General features: G+C 44.6%; 1 protein-coding gene across 6 annotated transcripts in view; it reads right to left on the bottom strand.

The window, feature by feature from the left end:
* ppp2r5d (protein phosphatase 2, regulatory subunit B', delta) overlaps positions 1-20,043 on the bottom strand; it is a 352,877-nt gene that overhangs the window by 207,945 nt on the left and 124,889 nt on the right. For all 6 annotated transcript variants that reach the window (XM_068028209.1, XM_068028214.1, XM_068028221.1 and 3 more), the window contains one exon: positions 6,156-6,355. In XM_068028209.1, coding sequence (XP_067884310.1) covers positions 6,156-6,355 — 200 coding nt within the window. The remainder of the gene's footprint in view (positions 1-6,155; positions 6,356-20,043) is intronic.

Genomic DNA, 20,043 nt, shown 5'->3' with positions numbered 1-20,043 from the left:
CTCATAAATCCAGATAATGTGGGTTCAAATGTGAATGCACTACCACAAGGAGTAGTTGAGGCAAATAGCATAGACTAATTTAAGGGGAAGCTAGATAAGCTCATGAAAGGGAAAGGAATAGAAGGATATGTTGCTGGGTTAGATGAAGAGGAGTGGGAGGAAGTTCATGTGAAACAAACTGCCATAAACGTGTTGGGCCAAGTGGCCTGTATCTGTGCTCTAAGACACGATTGAAGTTTGCAAAATGATGAAGGGATTGAATAATGTATGAGATGGGTAGGGATGTTAGGGATGGCAGTATGGGAATATAATGTAGTAGCAATAACAGAAATGTGGTTTAAAATGGTAAGAGCTGGGCACTTAATATACAATGATATAAATTGTTTAGAAAAGATAGAGAAGGAAAAAAGTGAGGTGGGGGGCACTACTGATTAGGGAAAGAGGGGATGTCTTTGAGGGGGCAACAACAAAATCCATTTGGTTCGAGTTGAGACTCAAAAAGGGTATGATCACACTACTCGGGGTATTCTAAGATAGAGGAGTAAATCTGCAGGGAAATGATAGCAATGTGCAAGAACTATATAGTGTGGTGATATTGGCTGACCAATAGCGATTGGGATAATGTTACAGTAAAGGGTAAAGAGGAGGAGGAATTTCTGAAATGTGTTCAGAAGAACTTCCTTGATCAGTATGTTCTCAGCCCAAGTAAAAAGGAGGCATTGCTGGATCTAGTGTTGGGAAATGAGGTGGGCCAAGTGGATCAAGTGTCTGTCGGGGAGCGCTTGGGTAAGAGTGATCATCGTATCATAAGGTTTAGATTCATAATGCAGAAAAGCAAGGAACGATACAAGGTAGAACGTCTAGATTGGAAGAGGGCTAATTTCAACACGATGAGAAGGGAACCAAAGACCGACAGGAAGAGCTGTAACAGAACAATGGTAATCTTAAAGGAGGAGATGCTTCAGGTATAGGCTAGGAACATTCCAACAAGGGCAGAAGGTGGGGGAACCAAAAACAGGTCTCCTTGGATGACGAGGGAGATAGAGATTAGGCTGAAACAAAAACAAAAAAAAAAGAGGGTGTTTGATGCATGTCAGATGAATTATTCAAGTGAGAGCCAGGCCAAATACAATAAATTGAGGGGGTAGGTGAAGAGGAAACTAAGACTGGCAAAGAGAGACTGCAGGCCAGTCAGTTTAACATCAGAGGTGGGTTAGATTTTAGAAACAATAATCAGGGAAACAAAAAAAATCACAGGCACTTGGAGAGTTTGAAGTTAATTAAGAGCCAGCACAGATTTGTAAAAGGCAGATCATGCTTGACTAATCTAATTGAATTTTTTGAAGTAACAGAAGGTTGATGAAGGGAAAGTGATGGATGTTGTCTATATGGATTTTAAGAAAGCATTTGACAAAGTAACACATAAAAAGGCTGATTAACAAAATTAAGACTCATGGAATAAGATGGTCAGTGTCAGCTTGGGTAAAAACTTGGCTTAAGGGCAGAAAATAGCGAGTCGTGGTAAATGGTTATTTTTCAGACTGGAGGATGGTAGACAGTGCTATTCTCTAAGAGTCAGTGCTGGAACCACTGCTTTTTTTGATATATAGAAATGACTTGGATATTGGAATACAAATTAACATTTCAAAATTTGCTGATGATACCAAACTTAAAGGTGCAGCAGACTGCAACATGACACAAACAGACAAGCAGAATAGGCAGACAAATGACAGATGGAATTTAAGAGAGAAGCGAGAGGTTATGCATTTTGGCAGATAGGATAGGGAGAGGCAGTATAGACTTAATGGCACAATTCTAAAGAGTGTACAGGGACAGAGGGACCTGGAGACTCATATGCACAGATCTTTGAACATGACACAACATAGAGAGCAATTAGGAACATAGGAAATAGGAGCAGCAGTAGGCCATTCGGCCCCACGAGCCTGCTCTGCCATTCAACTAGATCACAACTGATCTTCTACCTCAACGCCATTTTGCCGCACTATCCTCATATCCTTGATATCTTTAATAGCTAGAAATCTATCGATCTCTGTCTTGAACCTACTCAATGACTGAGCTTCCACAGCCCTCTGGGATAGAGAATTCCAAAGATTCACCACCCTCTGAGTGAAGAAATTCCTCATCTCACTCCTAAATGGCCTGTCCCTTATTTTGAGACTGTCCCCCAATCAGGGGAAACATCCTTCCTGCATCAACCCTGTTGAGCCCTGTAAGGATTTTGTATGTTTCAATGAGATCACCTCTTATTCTCCTAAACTCTAGAGAATACAGGCCCAATTTCCTCAATCTTTCCTCATCGGATGATTATGCCATCCAAGGAATTAGTCTTGGTGAGCCTTTATTGCACTCCCTCTATGGCAAGTTAATCCTTCCTTAGATGAAGAAACTGTCCACAATATTCGAGGTGTGGTCTCACCAAAGCTTTATACAATTGCAGTAAGACTTTTTCACTCCTGTACTCAAATCCTCTTGCAATAAAAGCCAACATACTATTTGCCTTCCTAATTAACTGCTCCACCTTAACATTCACTTTCAGGTGAACAAGGGCACTCAGGTCCTTTTGGACATCAATACTTCCCAATCTCTCACCATTTAAGAAATACTCTGCATTTCTGTTTTTCCTACCAAAGTGGATAACTTCACATTTTCCCACATTATATTCCATCTGCCATGTTCTTTCCCACTTACTTAGCCTGTCGAAATCCCCTGGAAGCTCTTTACATCCTCCTCACAACTTGCATTTCTACCTAATTTTGTGTCATCAGCAAACTTGGAAATATTACAATTAGTAAAGCATATGTGATCTTGGGCTTCATAAATAGAAGTATCGAGTACAAAAAACAATGCTGAATCTTTATAAGCTCTTGTTTGGCCACAACTAGAGTATTGTGTCACCACACTTTAGGAAGGATGTGAGGGTCCTTGAGAGGGTGCAGAGGAGATTTACCAGAATTTCAGGGATGACAGATTTTAGTTACAAGGTTAGGTTGGAGAAGCTGGGGTTGTTCTCCTTGGAGCAAAGGAGATTGTGGGGAGATTTAATAGAAGTGTACAAGATTCTAACAGGATTAGATAAGGCAGACATAGAAAAGCTTTCCCCATTAGCTGATGCTACAAATGAAAGGCTTTGTTCAACAGATGCAGGGGGTATGAGGAAGAACATTTTTACGCAGCGAGTGGTATTAACCTGGAACTCGCTGCCAATGATGGTGGTGGAAGGGGAGATGATGAATGATTTCAAAAGAAACTTAGCTGGGTACGAGGGAAATGGACTTGCAGGGCTACAGGGATAGAGCGGGGGAATGGGACTGATTGGATTGCTTTACAGAGAGCCATCAACGATTAAATGGGCTGAATGGCCTCCCTCTGTGCTGTAATGATTCTATGACTACGAGTTATGCATATTAAATCCACAGGTTAGTATCAGATTAGATGCCACAAATTATTTTTCCCAGCACCCTCTGAAACAGCCAACCTACACAAGATAGGTATGGAGTCACTACAAATCATTAAAGATGAACTTGACAAGTTCTCAAGAAGTGGCCATTTCCAGTAATAGAGGGTAAATCACTAGTTAGCTGGACATTTCACAAGTTACAGTCTCCAGAGCTTCTTTCATGGTCTTTGGGACAAGAGTGGAATTTTCCAGATTTTTATCAATCAGCTGCAGTTCTTTTTATCTTTCCCAAACCCCACAAGCTGGACAAGAGACCACACCAGTCTGCCTCTCCTCTGTCAGCTGTCTGTCTTGAAAGCAAAGTGTAGCTATAAAGGGTTGCATTTGAAACCCTATCAGTAATTGTCAACACAAACAGTATTCGTAGGCAAATTATGACTACAAAGAAAAAACAGAATTTATATAGCACCTTTCATAACCTTGGCACTTCCCAAACTGCTTTACACCCAATTAAGGTACTTTTCAAAGTGGAGTCATCGTTTTAATACAGGAAACGTGGCAGTCAATTTGCACACAGCAAGTCCCACAAACAGAAAAGAAAATACATGACTAGGTGACCTGTTTTAGTGAAAGTGGTTGAGGAACAAATATTGGCCAGAACCTTGGAAAAAACTCCCCTGCTCCTCTATGAATCGTGTCATGGGATCTCGAACGCCCGCTTGGTTTACTGTCTCATCAGAAGATTGACTGATTGATTAAGAAGGGGAAAATAGAGTACGAGAGTCAGCTTGCAGAGAACATAAAAACTGACTGTAAAAGCTTCTATAGATGTGTGAAGAGAAAAAGATTATTGAAGACAAATGTAGGTCCCTTACAGTCAGAAACGGGGGAATTTATAATCGGGAACAAATTTAAATACATACTTTGGTTCTGTCTTCACAAAGGAGGACACAAATTACCTTCCAGAAATGTTGGGGAACATGGGGCCTAGTGAGAAGGAGGAACTGTATGAAATCAGTATTAGTAGGGAAATGGTGTTAGGGAAATTGATGGGATTGAAGGCTGATAAATCCCAGGGCCTGATAATCTACATCCCAGAGTACTTAAGGAAGTGGCCCTAGAAATAGTAGATGCATAGCTGGTCAATTTTCAAAATTCTATAGACACTGGAACAGTTCCAACGCATTGGAGGGTAGCTAATGTAACCCCACTATTTAAAAAAGGTAGAGAGTCAACATGGATTGACAAAAGGGAAATCATGCTTGCCAAATCTACTGGAATTTTTTGAGGATGTAACAAGTAGAATAGATAAGGGAGAACCGGTGGATGGTGTATTTGAACTTTCAGAAGGCTTTCGATAAGGTCCCACATAAGAGATTAGCATGCAAAATTAAAGCATATGGGATTGAGGGTAAGGTACTGACCTGGATAGAGAACTGGTTGGCAGACAGGAAGAGAGTAGGAATAAATGGGTCTTTTTCCAAGTGGCAGGCAGTGACTAGTGGGGTACCGCAGGGATCAGTGCTAGGACCCCAGCTATTCACAATATATATTGATATAGATGAGGGAATTAAATGTAATATATCCAAGTTTGCAGATGACACAAAGCTGGGTGGGAGCGAGAGCCATGAAGAGGATGCAGAGAAGCTCCAGTGTGATTTGGACAGGTTGAGTGAGTGGGAAAATACATAGCAGATGCAGTATAATGTGGATAAATGTGAGGTTATCCACTTTGGTGGCGAAAACAGAAAGGCAGATTATCTGAATGGCGATAGATTGGAAAAGGGGGAGGAACAGAGAGACCTGGGTGTCCTTGTGCACCAGTGGCTGTGAGTAAACATGCAGGTGCAGCAGGCAGTTAAGAAGGAAAATAGTATGTTGGCCTTCATAGTGAGAGGATTCGAGTACAGGAGCAAGGATGTTTTGCTGCAATTATACAAGGCCTTGGTGAGACCACATCTGGAGTATTGTGTGCAGTTTTGGTCTCCCTATCTGAGGAAGGATGTTCTTGCTAAAGCGCAGTGAAGGTTCAGCAGACTGATTCCTGGGATGGCAGGACTGACGTATGAAGAGATATTGGGTCAATTAGGCTTGCATTCGCTAGAGTTTAGAAGAATGAGAGAGGATCTCATAGAAACCTACAAAATTCTAACAGGACTGGACAGACTAGATGCAGGAAGGATGTTCCCGATGGTGGGGGAATCCAGGACCAGGGGTCACCGTCTAAGGATAAGGAGTAAGCCATTTAGGACTGAGATGAGGAGGAATTTCTTCACCCGGAGAGTGGTGAACCTGTGGAATTCTCTACCATGGAAAGTAGTTGAGGCCAAATCATTAAATATATTCAAGAAAGAGTTAGATATAGTTCTTAGGGCTGAAAGGATCAAGAGATACAGGGAGAAAGCGGGAACAGGTTACTGAGTTTGGATGATCAGCCATGATCGTATTGAATGGCTGAGCAGGCTCGAAGGGCTGAATGGCCTACTCCTGCTCCTATTTTTCTATGTTTCTAGGAATGGGTCCTCTGCCTGTGCAGCACTCCCTCAGGACTGCACTGAAGTGCCAGACTAGATTATGTGGTCATATCTCTGGAGCAGAACTTGAACCCACAACCAACTGGTGAGAGTGCTACCACTGAGCCTCGGCCGACACCTGAAATATTAATTAGAACAGCCAAAACAAAAACTAGACTGCTCTCTCTACAATGCATACAAAACAGACATCCATGCAGCCATACCATTATAACAGCCTCAGGGTAAATAGCCTCTGTAATGACATCCTGGTTATGCGTGATGTACTCCACCATCTCGTTCAAACCTGCCCGTTTCACCTCTTTGTATTTGAGGTCACTGAGAGGGTCAGCGACAAAGTCGAAGAGCACACAGCATTGTCGTAACTTCTGAACGAATAGCTCTTCTCTCTCATGAGCCTGTGCATCTGGGAATGGAGAAAATACACAGCAGTTTATGAAGTGCTGCAGTTAACCAACATTTTAGATTTAAAGTAAAAACAAGAAATGCTGGAAGTACTCAGCAGGTCTGGCAGCATCCGTGGAGAGAGAAGCAGAGTTAACGTTTCAGGTCAGTGACCCTTCTTCAGAACTGGCAAATATTAGAAATGTGAAAGGTTATAAGCAAGTAAAGCGGGGGTGGGGCAAGAGATAACAAAGGAGAAGGTGTAGATAGGACAAGGTCACAGAGAATAACCGACCAGAAGGTCATGGAGCAAAAGCAAACAATAAGTTAATGGTGTGTTGAAAGACAAAGCATTAGTACAGATAGGGTGTTAACGGACTGAAAATTGAACAGCCGCAAGTACAAACATGAAAAAAAAACAGCCTGCCGGACTGAACATTGACTTCAATCATTTCAGACCATGACGGGCCCCCATTTTACTTTTATTTTTAGTTATTTTTTCTTTTTTATATTTTTTTTGTGTTTATTTTATTTTATCTTAATTTGTTCAGTTTGCCTATCCACTGTTTTTTTTTCATGTTTGTACTTGCGGCTGTTCAGTTTTCAATCCGTTAACACCTTTTCTGTACTAATGCTTTGTCTTTCAACACACTATTAACATATTGTTTGCTTTTGCACCATGACCTTCTGGTCAGTTATTCTCTGTGACCTCGTCCTATCTACAAAACGTTGCACATTTCTAATATTTGCCAGTTCTGAAGGGTCACTGACCTGAAACGTTAACTCTGCTTCTCTCTCCACAGATGCTGCCAGACCTGCTGAGTATTTCCAGCATTTCTTGGTTTTATTTCAGATTTCCAGCATCTGCAGTATTTTGATTTTATTATAGATTTAAAGCATTCATCATCTGTTCACACCACCTGCCTGTAGAATGGCTCCAATGGTGTCCCTAATATTTCATGGAAGTATCATGCTACTAGAATGATTTAAAAAATACCCACACCTGTACAATAGCTCCATAAAAAATGTACAGCTATACATATAGTTCTGTAAAATATATGCACGACTGTACACCATTATGTGTACATTATAAAGTGTGAATGTACATCAAGAACCCAATGAAAGAAAAGTAAAAGAAAACAATCCAGTAACAGTTATAGAATTTTCCCTTCTAAAACCAGGTTGGACATTAAAAAACATTTTAAGCTGTAACGTGAAGCATTGTGGTTATAAGTGTGTCATCACGAGCGATAGTAGTGGGAGCATTTTGAAGTGATAAATTAGGTATTACAGAAATGTGTCACATCACATTAAAACACATTGGCTTCAATGCAATTGTTTGTACAGTGGATTGGTGTCAAACATAAAGCTAACCCCAATGTGTGTATACAGAGAGGCCCTTCCAAGAATGACAATTATCCTCAAGCTGCATCAGAAGCTAACTGGTATTGACTTTGTTAAAGTAATCGACTGATCTAGACACATGTGTGCACTCTCCACAGTAGCTAGGGGATAAAGAACTGCACTGAGCAAAGGCAAAAATAGAACATTTAACTATCTAGCCATGTGTGTTCACTCAACATAAAACAACTGTAGATTCAAGGCCCAGAGATGCTTGTCTGTCAAACCTGTCTTACTCCGTTAAATTATATTTCTGAATAAAACTCAGCAAAAAATGTTTAAGAAGTGATCACAAAAGCTGCTGGATTGTTAAAAATACAACTAGTCCAGACATGCCCTGAAGGGGAGGAACCTGCCACCCTTACCCAGTCTGGCCTACATGACTATTCCTCACAATGCAGCTGACTTAATTTTTTTTATTCGTTCGGGGGATGTGGGTGTCACTGGCCAGGCCAGCATTTATTGCCCGTCCCTAATTGCCCTTGAGAAGGTGGTGGTGAGCTGCCTTCTTGAACCGAAGCAGTCCTTGGGGTGTAGGTATGCCCACAGTGCTGTTAGGAAGGGAGTTCCAGGATTTTGACCCAGCGACAGTGAAGGAACGGTGATATAGTTCCAAGTCAGGATGGTGTGTGACTTGGAGAGGAACTTGCAGGTGGTGGTGTTCCCACACACCTGCTGCCTTTGTCCTTCTAGGTGGTAGAGGTCACAGGTTTCAAAGATGCTGTTGAAGAAGCCTTAGTGAGTTGCTGGCATGCATCTTGTAGATGGTACACACTGCCGCCACTGTGCGTCGGTGGTGGAAGGAGTGAATGTTTGTAGATGGGGTGCCAATCAAGCGGGCTGTTTGTCCTGGATGGTGTCGAGCTTCTTAAGTGCTGTTGGAGCTGCAGCTATCCAGGCAAGTGGAGAGTATTCCATCACACTCCTGACTTGTGCCTTGTAGATGGTGGACAGGCTTTGTGCAGAATTCCCAGCCTCTGACCTGCTCTTGTAGCCACATTATTAATGTGGCTGGTCCAGTTCAGTTTCTGGTCAATGCGAACCCCCAGGTTGTTGATAATGGGGGATTCAGCAATCACAATGCATTGAAGATCAAGGGGAGATGGTTAGATTCTCTCTTGTTTCAGATGGTTATTGCCTGGCACTTGTGTGGCGTGAATGTTACTTGCCACTTATCAGCACAAGCCTGGATGTTATCCAGGTCTTGCTGCATCTGGATATGGGCTGCTTCAGTATCTGAGGAGTGGCGCATGGTGCTGAACATTGTGCAATCATCAGTAAACATCCCCACTTCTGACATTATGATGAAGGGAAGGTCATTGATGAAGCAGTTAAAGATGGCTGGGCCTAGGACACTACCCTGAGGAACGCCTGCAATGCTCTCCTGGGACTGAGGTAATTGACCTCCAACAACCACAACCGTCTTCCTTTGTGCTGGGTATGACTCCAACCAGTGGAGAGATTTCCCCCCCGATTCCCAGTAACTTCAGTTTTGCTAGGGGTCCCTGAAGCCATACTCACTCAAATGCTGCTTTCTCACCTCACCTCTTGAGTTCAGCTCTTTTGTCCATGTTTGGACCAGGTTGTAATGAGGTCAGGAGCTGAGTGACATTGGCGGAACCCAAACTGAGCAGGTTATTACTGAGCAACTGCCACTCGATAGCACTGCTGACCACTCCTTCCATCACTTTGCTGGTGATCGAGAGTAGACTGATGGGGGGAGGTAACTGGCCAGGTTGGATTTGTCCTGCCTTTTGTGTACAGGACATACATGGGCAATTTTCCACATTGCCGGATAGATGCCGGTGTTGTAGCTGTACTGGAGCAGCTTGGCTACAGTCGGCCAATTCTGGAGCACAAGTCTTTAGTACAATTGCCGAAATGTTGTCTGGGCAGTATCCAGTGCCTGCAGTCATTTCTTGATATCACATGGAGTGAATCGGATTAGCTGAAGACTGGCTTCTGTGATGCTGGGGACCTCAGGAGGAGGCTGAGATGGATTATCCACTCAACACTTCTGGCTGAAGATTGTTGCAAATGCTTCAGCCTTGACTTTTGTACTGATGTGCTGGGCTTCCCATCACTGAGGATGGGGATGTTTGTGGAGCCTCCTCCTCCTCCTGTCAGTTGTTTAATTGTCCACCACCATTCACGACTGGATGTGGCAGCCTGCAGGGCTTAGATCCGATCCTTTAGTTGTGAGATTGCTTAGCCCTATCGCATGCTGCTTCTGCTGTTTGGCATGCAAGTAGTCCTGTGTTGTAGCTTCACCAGATTGACACCTCATTTTGAGGTATGCCTGGTGCTGTTCCTGGCATGCCCTCCTGCACTCTTCATTGAACCAGGCTTAGTCCTCCAGCTTGATGGTAATGTCCTCTGAAGTAGCCCAGCAAGCCACTTGGTTGTGCACAGGGAAACTAGGGCTGGGCAATAAATGTGGTCATGCCAATGTCATCCACATCTAGAGCACAGTTAAAAATATATACTCATGGAACCACACTCCAGCCAGTGAAATCCAAGTGTGAAAATAAGTAGTGGCTGTAAATTGCTAGCACATGTCCAGTGCATGCAGTGTTCTTGACCTGAGCCAGGAGTAAACATACAGTTCAGAGGACAGCAAGACTGCTAATAGGGTGGGGAGTGGTGGCAGTACAAACAAAAAAACTACATCTGTTTATTCACATTGCAAAATACTCACAAGAAACTTTAGCAGATGCCTACAGCATTTCATCTACCTATCTGCTCCACTTACATTCCAGGAGTGGAGCGGACCTGTGGGGAGAACGCCGAGCGAGAGGAAGAGGATAAATTGAGCCGAGGATCGAGGCCCAGTCACTTACCTTCCGGAGAGGAGAGGAACGGAGAGGAGAGGAGAGGAGAGGAGCGGAGAGGAGCGGAGAGGAGCGGAGAGGAGAGGAGAGGAGCGGAGAGGAGAGGAGAGGAGAGGAGCGGAGAGGAGAGGAGAGGAGAGGAGCGGAGAGGAGCGGAGAGGAGCGGAGAGGAGCGGAGAGGAGCGGAGAGGAGAGGAGAGGAGAGGAGAGGAGAGGAGAGGAGCGGAGAGGAGAGGAGAGGAGAGGAGAGGAGAGGAGAGGAGAGGAGAGGAGAGGAGAGGAGCGGAGAGGAGCGGAGAGGAGAGGAGAGGAGAGGAGCGGAGAGGAGAGGAGAGGAGCGGAGAGGAGAGGAGAGGAGCGGAGAGGAGAGGAGAGGAGTGGAGAGGAGAGGAGCGGAGAGGAGAGGAGAGGAGCGGAGAGGAGAGGAGCGGAGAGGAGAGGAGAGGAGAGGAGAGGAGAGGAGAGGAGAGGAGAGGAGTGGAGAGGAGAGGAGCGGAGAGGAGAGGAGAGGAGTGGAGAGGAGAGGAGAGGAGAGGAGTGGACCTGTGTGAGGGCAGTCCAGGCGCGCCAGGGTTTGGGGAAAAAGTCAACAGTGACATCACAGGAAAGCTGCAAGGTGATTGGTTGGTGGGTAACAGCTGTTAGTGCCTGGAAATAGCTTTAAAAAATCAGGGGAAAGTTCTTTTTTTAAACCTACCGTATAAGGGATAAGGTTAGAACTACTAAAGGGTGTTTTTTTAAATTAGTGTAATTTATTAAGGACTTTAGATTGTAGTGGGTGGTGTTTAGAAGGCAGCCCCTAGCATAATTAGGTCTTTTTAATTAAAGGGAGTAACTAAGTAATCTAAATGTAAGTCATGACAGGAGAGCTCGCACCCGTGATATGCTCCTCCTGCGCTATGTGGGAAATCAGGGATGCTTCCGGTGTCCCTGACGACCACATGTGCAGGAAGTGCATCCATCTGCAGCTACTGACTACCCGCATTGTGCAGCTGGAGCTGCGGGTGGATTCACTGTGGAGCATCAGCGATGCTGAGGATGTCGTGGATAGCAAGTTTAGCGAGGTGGTCACACCGCAGGTAATGGCTGCACAGGCAGAAAAGGGATGGGTGACCACCAGGTGGAGTAATAGGCGCAGGCAGGTAGTGCAGGAATCCTCTGTGGCCATCCTCCTCTCAAACAGATATACCACTTTGAATACTGTTGGTGGTGGGGGGGGTTGGCCTCTCAGGGGAAAGCAGCAACAGCCAAGTTCGTGGCACCACGGATGGCTCTGCTGCACAGCAGAGCGGGGAAAAAGACTGAGACAGCCATAGTGTAAGGGGAACAGACAGGCGTTCAGAGACTCCAGGATGGTATGTTGCCTCCCTGGTGCTGGGGTCAAGGATGTCTCGGAGCGGCTGCAGAACATTCTGAACGGTGAGGGTGAAAGCCAGTGGTCGTGGTACATTTCAGTACCAAAGACACAGGTAGAAAAAGGGATGAGGTCCTGCAAGATGAATTTAAGTTGTTAGGAGCTAAATTAAAAAGAAGGGCCTCAAAGGTAGTAATCTCTGGATTACTGCCGGTGCCACGTGTTAGTGAGTATAGGAACAGGAGAATAGACCAGATGAATGCATGGCTGGAGAATGGTGCAGGAGGGAGGGATTTTAGATTCCTGGGATATCGGGACCGGTTCTGGGGAAGGTTGGACCTGTACAAGCGGGACAGTTAACACCCAGGCAGGACCAGAACCAATGTCCTCGCAGGGGTGTTTGCTAGTGCTGTTGGGGAGGATTTAAACTAGAATGGCAGGGGGATGGGAACCTGAGCGGGGAGACTGAGGAGGAGGCAACAAGGGTAGAATCGAAAGATAGGAAACAAAAAGGCAAAAGTGGAAGGCATAGAAATCAAGGGCAAGAAACAAATAGGGCCAGAGTGCGAAATAATTCTAAGATGACTAAGAATGTTAAAAAAACATAAAGGCATTGTGTCTCAATGCGCGGAGTATTTGCAATAAGGTAGGCAAATAACCGCGCAAATAGATGTAAATGGATAGATATAGTTGTGATTACGGAGACATGGCTGCAGGATGATCAAGGATGGGAACTGAACATCCAAGGGTATTCAATATTTAGGAAGGACAGGCAAAAAGGGAAAGGAGGTGCAGTTAGCGTTGTTAGTAAAAGAGGAAATCAATACAATAGTGAGGAAGGATATGAGGTCAAAGAATCCTGATGTGGAATCTGTACGGGTGGAGCTAAGAAACACCATGGGGCAGAAAACGTTGGTGGGGGTTGTATATAGACCTCCAAACAGTAGTGGTGATGTAGAGGATGGCATTAAACAGGCAATTAGAGAAGCATGCAATAAGGGTGCAACTATAATTTTGGGTGACTTTAATCTACATATAGATTAAGCAAACCAAATTAGCAATAATGCTGTAGAGGAGGAATTCCTGGAATGCATACGTGATGGTTCTTTGGACCAATATGTTGAAGAACCAACCAGAGAACAGGCTATCCTAGACTGGGTATTGTGTAATGAGAAAGGATTAGTTAACAATCTTGTTGTGCGGGGTCCCTTGGGGAAGAGCGACCATAACATGATACAATTCTTCCTTAAGATGGAGAGTGAGAGTTGATTCCAAGACTCGGGTCATGAATCTAAATAAAGGAAACTATGAAGGGATGAGGCGCGAGGAAGCTATGTTAGATTGGGGAACACTATATGTGAAGAGAAAAAGATTAGTGAAGACAAATGTGGGTCCCTTATAGTCAGAAACGGGGGAATTTATTATGGGGAACACAGAAATGGCAGACAAATTAAATACATACTTTGGTTCTGTCTTCACAAAGGAGGACACAAATTACCTCCCAGAAATGTTGGGGAACACAGGGTCTAGTGAGAAGGAGGAACTGTATGAAATCAGCATTAGTAGGGAAATGGTGTTAGGGAAATTGATGGGATTGAAGGCCGATAAATCCCCCAGGGCCTGATAATCTACATCCCAGAGTACTTAAGTAAGTGGCCCTAGAAATAGTGGATGCATTGCTGGTAATTTTTCAAAATTCTATAGACTCTGCAACAGTTCCAACAGATTGGAGGGGAGCTAATGTAACCCCACTATTTAAAAAAGGAGGTAGAGGGAAAACAGGGAATTATAGACCGGTTAGCCTGACATCAGTAGTGGGGAAAATGTTAGAGTCCATTAGAAAAGATGTAATAGCAGCACACTTGGAAAACAATGACAGGATCGGACAAAGTCAGCATGAATTTAGGAAGGGGAAATCATGCATGACAAATCTACTGGACTTTTTTGAGGATGTAACTAGTAGAATAGATAAGGGAGAACCAGTGGATGTGGTGTATCTGGACTTTCAGAAGGCTTTCGATAAGATCCCACAAGAAATTAGGGAACCTTGGTTGACGAGGGATATTGAGGGTCTGGTCAGGACAAAAAAGGAGGCAGTTGTCAGGTATAGGCAGCTGGGATCGAGCGAGTCCCTCGAGGAGTATAGGGGATGTAGGACTACACTTAACGAGGAAATTAGGAGGGCAAAAAGGGGCCATGAGATTTCCCTGGCAGATAAGATTCTATAAGTATATTAACAGTAAAAGGGTAGCTAGGGAGAGAGTAGGTCCTCTTAAGGATCTGTGTGGTAATCTATGTGTGGAGCCACAGGAAATGGGCGAGGTCTTAAATGAATATTTCTCGTCCCTATTTACCGTGGAGAAGGTCATGGAAGCTCGTGAGTTCAAGGGAGGGAACACAGATATCCTGGAGCATATCAACATTACAAAGGAGGAGGTGTTGGAGGTTTTGAAGCACATTAAGGTGGATAAATCCCCAGGGCCTGACCAGGTGTGTCCTCGGATGCTATGGGAAGCAATGGTGGAGATTGCTGGGGCCCTGGCAGAGATTTTTGTATCATCGTTAGCCACGGGTGAGGTACTGGAAGACTGGAGGATAGCTGATGTTGTGCCTTTATTTAAGAAGGGCAGAAGGGATATGCCAGGGAACTACAGGCCGGTGAGCTTACATCAGTGGTGGGAAAGTTATTGGAAGGGATTCTGAGAGACAGGATTTGTATGCATCTGGAAAGGCATGGTCTGATTAGGGATAGTCAACATGGCTTTGTGTGTGGGAAATCATGTCTCACGAATTTGATTTGAGTTTTTCGAGGAGGTGACCAAGAGGATTGATGAGGGCAGGGCGATGGACGTTGTCTACATGGACTATAGCAAGGCCTTTGACAAGGTCCCGCATGGTAGGCTGGTCCAGAAGGTTCGAAAACATGGTATCCAGGGTGAGCGAGCAAATTGGATACAAAATTGGCTCGGTGATAGGAGGCAGAGGGTGGTAGTGGAGGGTTGTTTTTCAGATTGGAGGCCGGTGACCAGTGGTGTGCCGCAGGGATCGGTGCTGGGTCCTCTGTTGTTTGTCATATATATTAATGACTTGGATGTGAATGTAAGGGGCATGATTAGTAAGTTTGCAGATGACACCAAAATTGGTGGTATAGTGGACAGTGAAGAAGGTTGTCTAAGGTTACAACAGGATATAGATCAACTGGGAAAGTGGGCAAGGGATTGGCAAATGGAATTTAACACAGACAAGTGTGAGATGATGCATTTTGGGAAGTTAAACTAGGGCAGGACATATACAGTGAATGGCAGGGCCCTGGGGAGTGTTGTTGAGCAGAGAGACCTTGGGGTGCAAGTACACAGTTCCCTGAAAGTGGCAACACAGGTAGACAGGGTAGTGAAGAAGGCGTATGGCATGCTTGCCTTCATCGGCCGAGGCATTGAGTACAAGAGTTTGGACGTCATGTTACAGTTGTACATAACGTTGATTAGGCCGCATCTGGAGTACTGTGTGCAGTTCTAGTCGTCGCACTACAGGAAAGAGGTGATTAAGCTAGAGAGGGTGCAGAAAAGATTCACAAGGATGTTTCCTGGTTTGGAAGGCTTGAGTTATAAAGAGAGATTGGATAGGCTGGGTCTGTTTTCCCTGGAGCAAAGGAGGCTGAGAGGGGACATGATAGAGGTATATAAAATTATGAGAGGCATAGATAGGGTAGATAGCCAGAGTCTGTTTCCCATGGTAGGGGTGACTAAAACTAGAGGGCATAGATTTAAGGTGAGAGGGAGGCGATTTAAAGGGGATCAATGGGATAAATTTTTCACACAAAGAATAGTGGGTATCTGGAATGAGCTGCTTGAGGAGGTGGTGGAGGCAGGAACAGTAGCGACATTTAAGAGGCATCCGGACAGGTACTTGAATGAGCAAGGCATAGAGGGATATGGAATTAATGCAGACAGGTGGGATTAGTATCGATAGGCATTATGGTCGGCATGGACACGGTGGGCCAAAGGGCCTGTTTCTATGCTGTACGACTCTATGACTCTATTAGCGTGCAAAATTAAAGCAAATTGGGGGTAAGGTACTGACATGATAGCAAACTGGTTGGCAGATAGGAAACAAAGAGCAGGAATAAATGGGTCTTTTTCCGAGTGGCAGGCAGTGACTAGTGGGGTACTGCAGGGATCAGTGCTAGGACCCCAGCTATTCACAATATATATGAATGATACAGATGAGGGAATTAAATGTAATATTTCCAAGTTTGCAGACGACACAAAGCTGGGTGGGAGTGTGAGCTGTGAGGAGGATGCAGAAAAGCTCCAGTGTAATTTGGACAGGTTGAGTGAGTGGGCAAATACAAAGCAGATGCGGTATAATGTGGATAAATGTGAGGTTATCCACTTTGGTGGCAAAAATACAAAGGCAGATTATCTGAATGGCGATAGATTGGGAAAGGGGGAGGTGCAGTGAGATCTGGGTGTCCTTGTGCACCAGTCGCTGAAAGTAAACATGCAGGTGCAGCAGGCAGTTAAGAAGGCAAATGGTATATTGGCCTTCATAGCGAGAGGATTCGAGTACAGGAGCAGGGATGTCTTGCTGCAGTTATACAAGGCCTTGGTGAGACCACATCTTGAGTATTGTGTGGAATTTTGGTCTCCTTATCTGAGGAAGGATGTTCTTGCTATGGAGGGAGTGCAGTGAAGGTTCACCAGACTGATTCCTGGGATGGCAGGACTGACGTATGAAGAGAGATTGGGTCAATTAGGTTTGTATTTGCTGGAGTTTAGAAGAATGAGAGGGAATCTCATAGAAACCCACAAATTTCTAACAGGACTGGACAGACTAGATGCAGTGAGGATGTTCCCGATGGCAGGGGGTCCAAGACCAGGGGTCACATAGAAACATAGAAAATATGAGGAGTAGGCCATTCGGCCCTTCGAGCCTGCTCCGCCATTCATTATGATCACGGCTGATCATCCAACTCAGTAGCCTGTTCCCGTTTTTGCCCCATACCCTTTGATCCCTTTAGACCCAAGAGCTATATCTAACTCCTTCTTGAAAATATATCATGTTTTGGGCTCAACTGCTTTCTGTGGTAGCGAACTCCACAGGCTCACCACTCTGGGTGAAGAAATTTCTCCTCATCTCAGTCCTGAAAGGTTTACCCCATATCCTGAGACTATGACCCCTGGTTCTGGACTCCCCCACCATCAGGAACATCCTTCCTGCATCTACCCTGTCAAGTCCTATAGAGTCATAGAGAGATACAGCACTAAAACAGGCCCTTCAGCCCACCGAGTATGTGCCGACCATCAACCACCCATTTATACTAATCCTACATTAATCCCATATTCCCTACCACATCCCCACCTTCCCTCAACTCTCGTACCACGTACCTACACTAGGGGTAATTTACAATGGCCAAATTACCTACCAACCTGCAAGTCTTTGGCTGTGGGAGGAAACCGGAGCATGCAAACTCCGCACAGGCAGTACCCAGAACCGAACCCGGGTCGCTGGAGCTGTGAGGCTGCAGTGCTAACCACTGCACCACTGTGCCGCCGACCTTGTTAGAATTTTATAGGATTCGATGAGATTCCCCCTCACTCTTCTGAACTCCAGCGAATATAATCCTAACCGACTCAATCTCTCCTCATATGTCAGTCCCACCATCCCAGGAATCAGTCTGGTAAACCTTCGCTGCACTCCCTTTATAGCAAGAACATCCTTCCTCAGATAAGGAGACCAAAACTGCACACAATATTCCAGGTGTGGCCGACACGAAGCACGAGGAGCACACCATGGCTTTGAGCTCTCCTGCCATGACTTAACCCTTTAAATTAAATTAAACACAGTCTAAGGATAAGGGGTAAGCCATTTAAAGACTGAGATGAGGAGAGATTTCTTCACCCAGAAAGTGGTGAACCTGTGGAATTCTCTACCATGGAAAGCAGTTGAGGTCAAATCATTCAATATATTCAAGAGTTAGATATAGTTCTTAGAGCTAATGGGATCAAGGATATGGGGAGAAAGCGGGAACAGCTTACTGAGTTTGGATGATCAGCCATGATCGTATTGAATGGCGGAGCAGGCTCGAAGGGCTGAATGGCCTACTCCTGCTCCTATTTTTCTATGTTTCTATAACGTAAGCATTGGGGAAAAGGAACAAGGATGGAAGTATGCCAAAAAATGTAATGAAAAAAACTGTGCCATTCCGAATTTCAGTTGCTAGGTTTAACATTTTAACAGGTTAATATTTAGTCCTGTATCAATTCTGATGCCAGTTCTCAATTTGAATGGACCATTCACAGAGCTGGAAGAATCCCATGGCCTTGGATTTAACGCAAGTAAATCTGAAAAGAACATCTACACAAGGATTGATAGCAAAGGAGCCAAATTAGATATGGGCACAAATAACCAGCCATGTGCCAGGATCAGAATGGCAACAACATGCTGGAACCTGCCCAAAGAATACCATCGCGCTGTTCTGACAAACCATTCAGACTATGACTGGAGAAAGAAGCCAGTTGCAGTTACTTTTAGCTGTGCCAGGGATAAGGGAACAGCTTTAATTATCTTTTGTACATTGTAAATCTATGGTGAATGATACAGGGCACAGAGTACAAGGGAAGAGCAAGTCAGGAAAGAAATGGACAAACTTAAGAGTGGACTGAGGGAGGCCAGGGAGATCTGTAGTTTTCAGATCCTAGGAAAGAGAGTGGGAGATAGTACAACACAATAAAGATCCAGGAAGCAGAAGTGGGACTTTGGCAGAATCATGTGGACTATTCCATACAACCTGGTGTGCAGAGGGAGGTATGGTGCTGAGGCCATATCACAGATTTCCAATGGCGATCAGCAATGAGAATCCAGCTTTGTGGGTGACGTGAAGAGAAGGCTGGTCAGGGACACAGCACTGGGGCGGCGCAGTGGTTAGCACCGCAGCCTCACAGCTCCAGCGACCCGGGTTCAATTCTGGGTACTGCCTGTGTGGAGTTTGCAAGTTCTCCCTGTGTCTGCGTGGGTTTACTCCGGGTGCTCCGGTTTCCTCCCACAAGCCAAAAGACTTGCAGGTTGGTAGGTAAATTGGCCATTATAAATTGCCACTAGGATAGGTAGGTGGTAGGGAAATATAGGGACAGGTGGGGATGTGGTAGGAATATGGGATTAGTGTAGGATTAGTATAAGTGGGTGGTTGATGGTCGGCACAGACTCGGTGGGCCGAAGGGCCTGTTTCAGTGCTGTATCTCTAAACACTGTTTTGTGGGCTGCTGCTCTGTGAGCTTTAATCTGCTGCTTAATCCTTTAGGTCAAGAAATCCCGAGAAGGACTAAGAAAGGGAAAAACACAAATGAGTGCGAGGTTCACTCGCTACATTATTTTAGCATGGGCTGTATCGCCATCCACTTTAACAGCCTGCAAACTAATTCATAATTTTTAATTGGAAAATTGATAAGATTTTTGCCAGCTAAGGGTGTTGAGATATGGAGCCAACATAAATGGATGGAGTCAATATACAGATCAGCCATGATCTCATGAATGGCAGAACAGGCTTGAGGTGCTGAATAGCTTCCTCCTGTTCCAAGTTGATTAGCACAAATGAAATCAATACACCACCCCAGATTCCGTTGATAAAAGAGTTTGACCTGAAATATTAATTCTCTTTATCTCCACATGATGCTACCTGACCCGTTGAGTATTTCCAGCATTTTCTGTTTTTACTCCGGATTCTAAGATGGGTATATAACCCAATATATGATCATTTATGAATGATAAATAGCCAGCAGTTAGATAGACGCAAACCAAATCTGTCCTCAGGAGTGTTCCCACCAAAATTACACAAAACATAAAACATATTCTTAACTGAAGCAAATACTGCTTGCTATTTGCTAGCGAAACAGCGGATAAAATTAGCTGAGTTCTGCTTCTCTGTTTTTAAGATACATTCTACTTTCTGTTCCAGTCCCCTGAAAAACAAAGAGGAACTTTTATATTTCACACCTCCCACCAACCCCACAATTTATTCTCTCCTGACTCTTTCGGTGTTGCTTCCCAAGTGTGTTAGCTTCCTTCTAGTACCTCAAACAAGGCAACATATGTAATTTTAGAGTACATTATATCTAAACCCAACAT

This window comes from Heterodontus francisci, chromosome 3 (genome assembly GCF_036365525.1).
Source record: "Heterodontus francisci isolate sHetFra1 chromosome 3, sHetFra1.hap1, whole genome shotgun sequence".
NCBI classification, from domain to species: Eukaryota; Metazoa; Chordata; class Chondrichthyes; order Heterodontiformes; family Heterodontidae; genus Heterodontus; species Heterodontus francisci.
This window is presented reverse-complemented; position numbering and strand designations above follow the sequence as displayed.